The sequence below is a fragment of the Aythya fuligula genome, chromosome 6 (assembly GCF_009819795.1).
Source record: "Aythya fuligula isolate bAytFul2 chromosome 6, bAytFul2.pri, whole genome shotgun sequence".
NCBI classification, from domain to species: domain Eukaryota; kingdom Metazoa; phylum Chordata; class Aves; order Anseriformes; family Anatidae; genus Aythya; species Aythya fuligula.
Genome location: NC_045564.1, coordinates 29,216,450 through 29,229,081, shown reverse-complemented (window position 1 = coordinate 29,229,081; position 12,632 = coordinate 29,216,450). Strand labels below are relative to the sequence as shown.

At 39.1% G+C, this 12,632-nt stretch overlaps 1 protein-coding gene across 4 annotated transcripts in view; it reads left to right on the top strand.

Annotated features, from left to right (window-relative positions):
• Positions 1-12,632, top strand: part of MGAT5 (alpha-1,6-mannosylglycoprotein 6-beta-N-acetylglucosaminyltransferase) — a 110,482-nt gene that overhangs the window by 88,478 nt on the left and 9,372 nt on the right. For all 4 annotated transcript variants that reach the window (XM_032190136.1, XM_032190137.1, XM_032190138.1 and 1 more), the window contains exons 12-13: positions 5,289-5,438; positions 11,882-12,028. In XM_032190136.1, coding sequence (XP_032046027.1) covers positions 5,289-5,438; positions 11,882-12,028 — 297 coding nt within the window. The remainder of the gene's footprint in view (positions 1-5,288; positions 5,439-11,881; positions 12,029-12,632) is intronic.

The following is a 12,632-nucleotide window of genomic DNA, read 5'->3' as shown; positions in this document are numbered from 1 at the left end:
CTATGTAATCTGTGTCTTAACAGGAAATTTCGCTTAGCATCATACTAAATACTGTGGCAGTTACTCTTTTTGAGCTCATGGAATAGAATGGCTTGGTTTGTCCCCATTTGCCCCCTGTTCTTCTGCCTGCAGAATGCTGGTGCAGAGCTGGGTTCCTTTAATTCATGTCTCTTCTAGCTGAGGCTCATGCACTTTTAGTTCCTGATCTCATTATCAGTCTCTCAGGAACAGTTGCATGTAATAATCGTCTACACTTCCTGACCTGAATTGTACTGCCTATCAGTACAACAACCTGTTGAGTACTGGTTAGATTTAAGGAACAAGATACTGGTGTAGTCACCAGCATTTGTTTTTTTCCCACTGTTATATATATATCTTTTTCAGTTTATTCAGCCTGCATTAATTCAGAAATATGTATTAATAGATTATATGCCCAGAGGGAAGACTTGTGATTGTGTAGTCTGAGATTTGGTGTGACACAGAGGATATTCATGAGCTGATTAAGACAAGAATATGGCTTTTTTGGAAAAGAACATCCAATCTTGATTTTTAAATAGCACACAGTGGAAACTCCACTACTTCCTCTGGTAAATTCCTTAATTGCCTTCTCCCTCAAGACTGCATTACTTCTACTACAGATTTCCAAACTAATTTCCAGTTTTAATAGCAGGTATAGACTTTGTCTACTGGACTGATGTTTCTGTTCTGTTTTCCTATAGAAATACATAGGATGAGGCTAAAGCAACTCATAGTTGTCTTCTGAAAAGCCTGGATGTGCTGAGCCACTGAGAGCTTTGTGCTTTCTAATCTTTAAGCGTTCTCTCATGTCCCTTTTCGCTGAACCTTTTCAAGATTGTTCACATTCCTCTTGCAATGTGAGTGTTGGCAAAGGGTGTGTGGGCCATAAGAGCCTTGAAGTCAGAAAGAAATACTACGTGCATTATTATGCACATACCCTTTTCACCATTGGGAACTCATGTTTAGGTGACTTCTCAGCCAAAACCCTTGTATCTCGTATTTTCAAATTGCTTGTTCCAAGTCAGTGCTCCATTTCTGTAAGTAACGCCTGTCTTGTTTCTTCTAAGAGCTATAACTTAATATTTGGTGGTATTAAAATGCTTACTGAGGGCTTGTTACGTGAAGTGCATCGTAACTGTAACTTGCAGGCTGTAACAGCAGTCATGCCTATATGCACCCGTATGTGAAATGCAGTGACCGCAGATAGGCTTGGAATTGGTGACAATGTGGGGTGTGTTACATGGAGAGAGAAAATCTGGGTCTTGTGATCACCAAAAGGCCTGAACTAATCTTGTATCTGTAATTTATTTCATGTTTTCTCGTTTTCCCTGTGCAACGTTCTTTTCATCTGCTGTCACGGCATATACTGAACCAGGCTAATCTATTTGTCCTGCTATCTTCCTTTATATTGAACGTGGCCAGTTAACAAAAACCATAATCTCCGCTGAACACACATCTCTGCTGGTTCTGGTCAGTCGCTGGAGAAGCACAGTGTGAAGGGGAGGGTGCTCTGATTCCCAGACTAAAGTGCTTTTTCAGAATATCGCTTGCAGATAACTTGTTAAATTTTAAACCAAAAATTGTTGAAAAGTTGAAGTGGAACTGAGGAGACTACATTGTCAGTTCAGAGTGAATTCTTTTCTTTTTTTCTTCCCTGGGAGTGGGACTAGAATAGCTAACTGCCATCATGGTTTCCTATAGCCATGGACAAGGGTCCTTCTCTGCATCTAGCTAAACATGTAGAAGAAAGATCCCAAATTACTTGTTACTTAATATTTGCTGGAAATCCCCATACACCCATCACTGCTGCATGACTAGACAGAGTTGGAGAGGCTAGCTCAGACCATCTACTTAAACTGGTGAACTAACCCAGTTATTGTAGCTAAAGAGAACTATGGATTGTTTCCAGACAACAATCTGTCTTGCCACCTCATTCAGTGGGGTTAAACTCTGATATAAGCATGATGATACTTATGCCTTCAATCCTAAAAAGAAGAGTCAAGATTCATGATTCATGCATCTTACACTTCCATCCGTCTCAGTTACACACTGCATATACCACTGGATTTTGGTTTATCTTGGGATTGACACTTGGGCGAATAAGCACCCAAACGTTTGGGCCTCTAGATGTAACAGTATGCACTTAGGAAATATGCAAAGACCTGTCCCTGTAGTTCTTTCTTACCTGAATTGCATATGTCAAATTCTATAAAAGCATTGTGTTCTGATTTTTTTCAGTGTTTGAAGGTGTGGAAAGGTTATATGAGCTGTTTTACATGCGTTTTGCAGTTTCAACTTTTGGCCTCCTAATCCACTTTGGGACTCTGAATCAAGACCTTGTGTAACATAATGAGCCTGTAGCTCTGCATATGTGATGGCTACTTTCATTCCCTGTGGAATTTACCGTGTTCTGTGCAGTTGCCCAAGTGGTCTAAAATTGTAAAGAATAATTATAGACTCAGACTGGCAAAGTCATAGTAAAACTTGGTCATGCCTTCTGTCTACCACATCAAGAAAATGAAAGTTCAGTTCTTCATGCATTGTGTTTCTACTATGATTTTTTTGTCACATTAATACCTCTTACATTTTCATCCAACAAACTTAAAATTTCAGCCTTTCAGGACTGAAATTGCTATGTCTCCCTGTCAACATTGTCTTAGGGAAAGACTTACCAGACAGTTGTCATTTGATTTCTTTGATGAGAAGGGCTTTATGATGCTTTTAGAAGTAGGTAGAAATAATTGATGTACAGTAATAACAGTTCTGCACTCAGTGATCAACAAAAATGTCGTTCCTGAATGGCAAGTTTATTTTAGCTGCTAAAAACTTGTTTCAGAAAAGGCTTGTATGACTCTTAGTCACCGCTACTCTTACATTTTGGTTCTGAGGAGAAATAATTGCCTCTTTTGTGATGTGATTATCTTTCATGCTGTAGGTCTAGATTTGTACTGCAGACACCAGACGTACAGTGAATAATGCAATCTGACCCAAACTCTGCAGAGAATGCTGATTTTGCATTACTAGCCAGCAGCCCATGATCTGTTCTCTTAAATTACCTTTGGAAAAGGAAAAATCTTCAGTTTATTTTTATTCTTTAAGATAAAAGAACGTTTGAATCTGCACGCAAGCAAGCAAACTCAGGAAATGGATTAGCAGCGGAAGGAATGTTGGGATTCTGTTTGTTTGCAAATCACATTCCTTGATTTATTTACTTACAGCCCTTGTATTTATAAATGCCGTATTTATGCTCTCTCACTTTCTAAACATTAAAAACATTGAGTTAGAATGTTTTGCTCACTTAAAGCATACCTCCATTCCCCAGAAGTGCTACTGTAAATACAGCATAGAAACCTATTTGTTTCATCCTATACTGCTTTCTTTTGCTATATTCCCTGTTTTGTAACAAGCAGGTGCTGGTATTTATATAGAGGACAGCACATAAATACAATACAGTAGGAAGGTTCACCTTGTTATAGATGATTCGGGAAATATTTTGGGATACACTGAAGGTCCATTATGTGTGTCAAAGAATGTTTCCAGCAGGATTTAAGTGATGAATGCCACAGATGCGTTACTGTTCTGACTGTTCCTGCAGTGCACAGGCAGGTCGTGTTGTCATTAATGCCCGTGCTTCATGGCTTTCTCTTTGCATTCAGAACACTGAAGCCAAACTTGCAGGCTTTGTTCATAGCAAGCGCTGGGCAGGCAGGATTTAGTTCTGCTTCTGACAACAGGCCGGTGCTTCGTTCTGGGAAGAAGAGGAGACTACACCATTTGTATTTCTCCTAAACATTTGCAAAGTTCCAAAATGGACTTTTGTTTAACAAAATATATGGCTTCTCTACAGTTTCTAATCTTGGTACTTTATTTTACACATAAAGGAAGGAACATCTCTTTCAGATATTCAAACTTAAGTAGAAGTGAAATAAAAAAGAATAAGCTTTTTCTAATAGTTTGTGTCAATTAACAGTAACAGCAACTGTATCAAAGAAGAAAGCACATTTGTCTCCATTTCTTGGCTATTTTATATAATACTCAGCCCAGGGCATTGAATGGTGTGATCTTGGCATAGCCACCAGCCTAGAGCAGTTCAGTAATGAGGCAGGCAGTTTATTTCTTCACAAACAGAATCGCCAGCAGAAGAAGGTGCAGCTAGAAGCCAGTCGTTATGTGACATTGAATAACCTGTGTATTTGAATGTCTATCACCAGTTCGTTTGGTAAGGAAGTTTCAGGAAGCAATGGTGTTCATTCTTTAGGCCTGATGCCTTATTGTTCCTCCATGATTTTAAAAGACGGGGTTTTTCCAGTCTACTTGCCCTCTGAATGAACTTCAGTCAAATTGTTGGCCAGCTTTCACATAGGTCTGTGGAAGAACAGTGTACAGAATTTACATGACAAAAATAGTGATTTGAAGTAGAGTTCTTAAAAACTCCCTTGCTGCCAAGAAGTACAGAAACTTGTTTCGTGATTTCAGAGTTATTACTAAGACTATGTGCAAATATTGAGGGAAAGTCTCTGATCTGTGCTGCATGCTGGCTGTAAATACAGTCTTTAGCTAATTGCTTTTGGAATGTTAGTAGTCTTTAAAACTCAAAAACATATGGCATTGAAAATTAAAGTAATTCTTGTTTGCAAACTAGGGTGGTGTACTGTTTTCTTGTGGGTTTTTTGTTTTGATTATTGCAACAATATAGAACTGTTACTCTGGGTCTTTTCCAAAATGCTTTTTAAAACTTTAGGTAATTTGGATATTTGGAGGTATCTTGTGATTCAGATACCACGTACTTAGATAAGAATGTGTTTTCATTTGGCAGGAGTGCAGCTTACCAGGTGAAATTCACCCTTTTCTTCACAAAGATGATGAACAATAATGAATTTTGTTGCATCTGTGACTAAAGCAGAATGACAATTTGATTTCTCTTTTTTTCCTCCTTTTAGGACAAGTGTTGTTTAGGCAGTGCTAAGAATACAGCTATCTGGTGACCTATTTTTGGTCCAGTTGGAAATTAATAGGACCTTGATATTTATTTATTCATACTCTATGAAACAAAAAAAGCTGCAGTTCTCTTCCAAACTAGTAACAAAGAAAATTAATGATGTATGAAATATCAGATATTGTAGGAAACAAGTTAAAAAAAAAAAAAAAAAAAGAAGCAGGATGTAAGGAATCATGTAAAAAAAAAAAATTATATATATATATAAAAGAAGCTTCTTCCCTTTCTAGCTTCTGCTTGAAACATGTAAAATATTTTACTGTTGCTGTTGCAGGATAAGAAGGCTTATCTGGACGTCATTCACACCTATATGGAAGTCCATGGAACTGTTCACGGGACAAGCACAATGTATATTCCTGGCTATGTAAAAAACCACGGTATACTCAGTGGGCGGGATTTGCAGTTTCTGCTGAGAGAAACCAAGGTAAGTTGGTAAAGGAGAAATGGCAAAAATAGCTAAAGATAGACAGTATCTGAAGTACATGAATCTCACCTCCTACGATTGCGCTCCTAATTTTAAAGTACTGGAAAAATAAATGACCAATAAAAAGGAGATTTAACTGTCTTCTGTATGCTAAGAATACATTTTTCATCATGTCCGTGTTTTGTGGATTGACAGCTGTTCCTAGAAAATCAGGACCACAACCTACAGTCTGAGAGAGATGCTTAACAACCAACTTGAAAAATGTGGATGAATGCATTTTTCAGTTTCCTAAATGTGATATTCAGCTCAAGATTACCAGCTAAGAGTATAGTTTTAGATCTGTAATGTGAAAGTTAAGCATTATCCAAAAGACATGCAATAGAAATGGTTGCTCTGCCCTACCAATGACTTTAACCTAGACTAATCCTACTCTCTAGGGTAGAAAAGAAAGAAGGCAAGCACTTCATGCTCGATTCAGTTCTTTCCTCTGTTCCAGTTGTGCAGAGACAGAGAAAAACATTGTGTGCTTTTTGTGGTATGCTTTGCCTGTGGCCCCGTAGTCAAGGGAGCTCAAGATAAAGGACAGTGTATATATTTAAATAAATAAATTTTTGTCCAGGAAATCAGAATACTTTGTTGGATTTTCAATGTCATTCCCATAATCTTTGTGGAACACTTTACAACATTAAAATGCTTTAGTAGACTACCTTTAAGTAGAATGTTTAACTTTCAGTTGCTGAAATAAATGGGTCGTGTTTAAAATGAGCAAAAATATATGGAACTTACTCTCCATTGCTGATGGTTCCTTGCTGTGCACTTTTACTGAAAGAATCTATTAAAGAAGAAAAGAAAAAGCAAGTACTTTTCCAGTCTTCCCACACAACTGTAGAGATCTCCTTTTTGAAATATTTGGGAAAATGATGGTAATTTGACATCTCTGTGTGACAGCTGTTGGCAAATTATGACTTTTTAAAGGCAACCACTGGGTGTATGTACTTGATGCATACAGATACACATAATGTTGCAGATTAAAAAGTCAACATTTACTTTCATCATAGATAATACTGAGATTACACAGCTTTCACCTTCATGGAGTCTGAAATCACTGTGTTAATCATAGTACTAACGTGGGTAGAATATTGACATAGTAATAACCCCAAGTACAAACAATGACTTCTTTCTGGAAAAAACTGCGTTCTGTTCACCAAAATAGTAAAATAAGCTAATGAGCTTCTTATTGAGTTGCTGAACTCTAAATTTGCAAAGAACAGTTCATAATACTAGTTATATTTGAGTAAGTCTTGATCTTGAATTTTTTTTTGTCTGTCTTACATGTGTTACAATAAAAAACTTGATTTTCATTGTTAACTGGATAGCTCATCTAGTTATTGGTTACATTTGCTGTATGCTAAAATGCAACATAAAGACACAGTTTAGGACAAGTCAAAGTTAATGCATACTATGCAGTTTACACAGGGTTTTATGACAGAAAGTAGTGAGACTAGCTTTACTCCATCCTTTGACTAGTAATTGCAAGACTGAATGGAAGATACTAACTTGTGACAGTGAAGTACTCCTGTGCTCAATAAGTTCCTTATTTTTCACAAACTATATTTCTGTGAGAAGTGTGGATCCAAGCTGGAGTGTTTTCAGAGCCCTATGGGCATTTTAATGATTTTCTATACAATTGGTGTGTTGGATTTTTTTTTTTTTCCTCCTATCATTGAGGAAAGTTCTTTGAAAACTTACAGTTCTTTTTCTTTTTAGCTGGATGACTTGTTTAAAGGAACTTGCACCTGTCGACTTACTTTCCACTGCCTTGTTTTGCCCTTAGACAGTGAAATACCAATAGGTAACAGTCATGATTCTTGATCGGAGCTTTGCAATCCCAAAAATTGGTCCCTAAAGTAGTTGGTACAGTACATAGTTATTCTTGAAAGCATGCAGCTGCCGTTTTCTTCTAGAGTACGTTACAAAGCAATGTATTGCAGAATAAGTATGCTTTTCAAGCAGGAGGGGGCTGTTTGAGATTCATCGTGGCTAGCTCAGCTGTGCAGTGCGTGACACAAAGTGGAGATGCCAACAGCTCCTGATGAGAAGGTGGAGAGCCATTCATCACGTCAGAGGAAAATAGGGTAGGCAAGCTGGCAGCCTTCCTGCCAACTTAGCTGACTTCCAGCCAAGTGGGCAGCTGGAGGAGTTGGACCAGGCTGTCTTGGAGAACCAGTACTGAATTTTTGAAGAACACTCCTCCTTTAGAGAAAGTTTCAGATGCAAGTTTTTGCTTCCAGTCACTGAGCATTTTTGAGGGAGTCCAAATTCTTCTATTAAATGGATTTTACATTTTCTGAATGGTGATTCATAAAAGCAGGACCAGTACCCTGTTGAGGCGGTTTAGGAAAATTCCTGCTGTGGTGTTGGCTAAGTTTAAATAGGGAAATGAACTTTTACATTTTTTTTCTTATATTGCCTTTTAGGATGTAATATACTTTCACACACTTCACAAAATCAGCTGCATAGACATTTAACTAGTGAATCTATTCTAAAGGAGTTTCAATCTCAAAAGGATTGACTTTTTTCAGAAAGCATTGTATATTCTTGAGGAAAATATAGCAAGATAGTTAACAATAGTCTTTGTTGCATGTCTCTTTCTGTTGTTCGGAAGAAAATGTATGAAGTAGTTCAGTAAGGAGGCATACAAAAGTGGTGATAAACCCACCAGCCCAATAGAATAAATTAAATGAACTGCACTAACATTAAAAAGAGGAGAAGAAAAGATAAACACTCCTGTTCATGGAAGTATAGCACTTAGTCTCTGGAATATGAAATACTTCTCTTAAATATTGAGCTATTCAGGACTATACAGTTGCAACATTCACTCCTCATTTTATTCTTTTGCCCGTAAATGAGAAAGAGACTATTTGTTCAAGTACTTGTTTTAATAATGGTCCAATCTGTTTCTGTGAACTCTGTGGATAAATTGCTTAGTGTCAACTGAATGTCACTGGTTTTAAAGAATACAGATTTTTTTTTTTAAATCTGCTTTTTCATGGGAGTGGTTGTAAAGCCCTCGTTGAGTTGGATGTCATGTCAGGGAAGTTTCCATTGAGCTACTACACCATGAAGAGAATGCCAACGCTGGGATCAGACAAGTGGCGTCTTGGCTGATGTGGTGCTTGCTGGCCAGCTCCAGAGCCTGAAATTTCCTAACAGGGATTCAGTTCACTGCAAATGCAGAAAAGGTTCCTAAGGAGCTTTTCCTATGAAAACCAAAGTATTCCGGCTGAAAGGTTTCAACTCCTGCTTTATTTGTTTCACTTGGGCAAGTGAGACCCTGCTTTTGATTCATGCAGCCCTACAGGTACGGCTGGGTAGCAGACCTTGCAGACAGGGAAGTGGTTTTAAAACATACACGCGGAAGGCAAAAAAAACAAAACCACCCTGATGCTAATAATCTTTCTACATCTGCATTTTTCTGCTGTTATCTCCTGTAGATACACTTTCATAAACTCCTCCTGACAATCATCTTGTTGTATGTGACATAAGCATACACCACCTGCTGTGGCATGTGCCCACTGGAAGCGCTGTGTTAATAATAACAGTGTGGCTGTCAAAAACATTTTAAAGTTCAGAAAAATGCTCACACAGAACGAGATGCTTTCAAGAACCAACCCACCAGTGGAGTACAAAGGAATTCCACTCTGCCTAGTAATCTGGCTCCAGCTAATAAAGCAAGGTCAGGACTGTTTCTGAACGTCGTGTAGCCACAGCTACGTTATCAACCTGGATTGGAAGCTTTGCTTTATGGACCTCCAGGTGCGGGGTGAAGGTGCCTGTCCTCTGCAGGCTGTGTTATCGGGCACAGCACCTGGTGAGAGAGCACCCTGGAAACCATGGTCAGGAGCCTTATGTGGAGGCAGCAGAGTGCATTTATGTCAGAAAACAGTGGAAATGCCGTCTGCTCCTAACCTGCCATTTCTGGGGGAGAGCGCCTTCCCTTCCACACAGCCTTATCTGTACTGAGGATGGATGGTACTTTGCTGGTAGCTGACAGTAGTTGTCCATTTTTAGTCTTTGTTGTTTCTACTGCATGTTTTTCCTTCTTTTTCCATTAGTGACTTGCAGCATTTCTATTACATGCCTTTAGGAAGTACCTTGAGGGATTGTTTTAGCCTTTTGGGAAGTAACAAGTTGCATGTAATTCAAAGGATTAGCAAATTAGAGCATCATGCCAATGAGTTATGGAAAGGACCTGAGTTCTCTAATGCTTGCCTTATGAATCCTAATGAATGTGACTTTCTTGGAGCAATTAAGATAGTCCTCAGCTTTGATCTTTATCCCGTACAACAATACTTACCAAGGAACTTTTGTAAGGCCAGTTTTCAGGAGCAGGGTGGAGATTAAGTTTGGCTATCTCAGCTGAGCTGATGAAGGTGTTGTGATGGTGACTAACAGAAGACTTTGGAGGGCTGCAAGTAGGAGCTTGGGACTGCGAGCAGCAGCAACCTTGGACTCGGGGCCGGCAGGCAGCACACACAGACCCAGCATTCTAGCCATGAGGAGCATCCTTCTTTATTTCTTCAAAGGTGTGGTGCTGCTTAGAAGTAAGGTTTGAAAACGGATGTGAAACAGGTGGTAGGCTATTTATTATAGATTAAGTGTTGACAGTGTGCTCTGTGCTGTCAAAACATAAAAACATGTTTCTTTCCCCATGGAGCTTCCTCCTAAACAAACGGACCAGTCAGACACAAAACTGTTCAGCAGTGCACAGCAGCAGTTTATCAGAAAAGTGAAGGACGAAGCAAACAAACCAGCCTTCTCTGCATAACAGGCAGACACTGGATCATGGGAGAATTGATGCTTCAGGTGGTTCTAATTGCTGGTTCTCATCTGGTTGTCTGCTTGAACTAGGGAGTAGTTAAAAAATAATAATAATGACAACAGTAACATCCTATGTGCAGATTGCATGAAATGGTTTCACATCTGTAATTCGTTCTTTTCAAGAAACTGGAGTTCCTTTAAATTAAGCCTCGAGGTGAATGTCAGTATGTAACTTTTTTTTTTTTCTGGCAAAAAGGTGATGTATCTTATGCCATATATAAAAACCCAAATTTACATAATCTAGCTTTAGTGGAGCGAGGCTTTCAGATCTGTTTTTATCAGCCACTGGAGAGTTTCCTGCAAGATTTCTCAGCAAGATAGCTGAGAAACATTTTGCAAGTGGGTGACTTTTTTTTTAACCTGAAAATTGGAAACTGAAAGACCAATCTTCAGCTCTGTGCAGTGAAAATTGCATGCTCTCAAACGAGGTGAGAGGTGTTAACTTTCTTTTTAGCCAGCCAACTTGGAATTTGTGCTGTTGTCATGGGTCAGAGAGGAGCAAGGCTGCAGTGCCTGCACCCAGCCCGACGTGCATCAATGCTTCCAGGTTAGCTCCTGGAAGGGCCCTTCGGTTGGGAATATCCTGTTACTAGGTGTCAATGCCATGTTGCAGAAAACTTCATGTAGAATAGTATAATTTGAATGGTTCTAAGTTATGAGTACTTGATTCTAATAGTGACGAAGATTCCCTTTTGTTTTGAAAAAAATGGGCAGCTCTATAATGTATGTATGTACATGAAGTCATTCAGCGGTGCTGGGAACTTGCTGGTATCAGAGCTTTTCATCTCCCATTACACACAGACTTCCAAATAAAAATATTTAATTCAGGGGGTTTAATTATGCTAGGCCAAGAAAAGGTTCAAGATCTAAATAAATGCTGTGCCACTGACAGAATATTCCATTTCTTTGCATTGAGGACAAACGCTGCCTTTTTGGAGCACCTGTGATCTCAGCTGACAACAAGGATGGCTTTGCGGTGCATTTTTTTCTCCTTCCATTTGCCTTGGGGGCACTGAATCCACCTAAGCCTATGCAAGCCCTTGCTGACTAGTTACAGTCTCTTCAGCTGCTGTTTGCTGCCATCTACCGTTTTAATTAGACTTAATCAGTCTGGCAGGAGCATGGTCGTACTGGCAAACCAGCAAGTTGGCTGATGTGGGGGAGAGGGGGAAGACAGTCGTGTAGCTGTTCGGGGAGGTCACTGCAGTAAAACCTGGACCTGCAAGAGAGCCCAGCAGCTTCGTGTGAATGCTAATCAAAGCACCAAATGACTTCTTTCCCCTCTCCCGCCCCCAAAAAATGAAAGAGTCTGTTGTTGCCTCAGCCAAATGTAAAAACACTCAGCTCATTACAGAAGATTTTGGTCAGATGTTTGACGAGACATTCCAGTACTGCTCGGGTGTGAGGGAGTGAGCCACTGGATCCCTCCCATTTTCTTCTTAACATTAAGTTCTCTTAGGCTTGTACATTTTGAATGTGTTATTGTTTAGTTTATGTTAGTTCTTAGCTTTCAATTTTTGTGAAGAACAAAATTAAGGTAGGCCATGTTTTCTATTTTTCAGCTCTTTGTTGGTCTTGGATTTCCATATGAAGGGCCTGCTCCTTTAGAAGCTATTGCTAATGGATGTGCTTTTCTGAATTTAAGATTTAATCCACCAAAAAGTAGCAAAAACACAGAGTTTTTCAAAGGCAAGCCTACACTCCGAGAGGTAAGCTTTGTTAATATTGGTAATTCCTGTATTGAAAATTTTTATAAACAATTTTATAGAAAATTTTTATAAACAATATAGGAAAAGGTACATAAATGTTCACCATTTGTAGCAAAAAGTGTGCAACTGTCATTTTCCGTAGCCATCAATGGGATTGTCAGTCCTTATTTCTAAAGCGTAATAAAAAATTCATTCCCATACTGTTAAGCTTTACTTCTGTGTCTGTCTGTGCATTCTGCTAATACTTGCTGAGAGACCATAAACAGGAATTTCATTAGGACACCTGACGTTCTGAGCTGAACAGGTAGGTCACCATCTCTGGAGGCGTTCAAAGGAGGTGTAGATGTGGTGCTTAGGGGCATGGCCCGGGGGTGGACTGGGCAGTGCTAGGTAAGTGGTTGGGCTTGGTGGTCTTAGAGCAAGGACTTTTCCAGCCGAGGTAACTGTAAGCTTCTGTGTCCTGTGATGCTGATGCATCATTGGAAAGTTTTTGTTTGGCTGAGGAAATGTTACTGTATACTTTTCGGGAAGTGAATAGGTATTTAAGTAAATGAGAAAAACAGTATTTGCAGGTCACTGTGTATGTTTTGGGATTTTTTTCCTT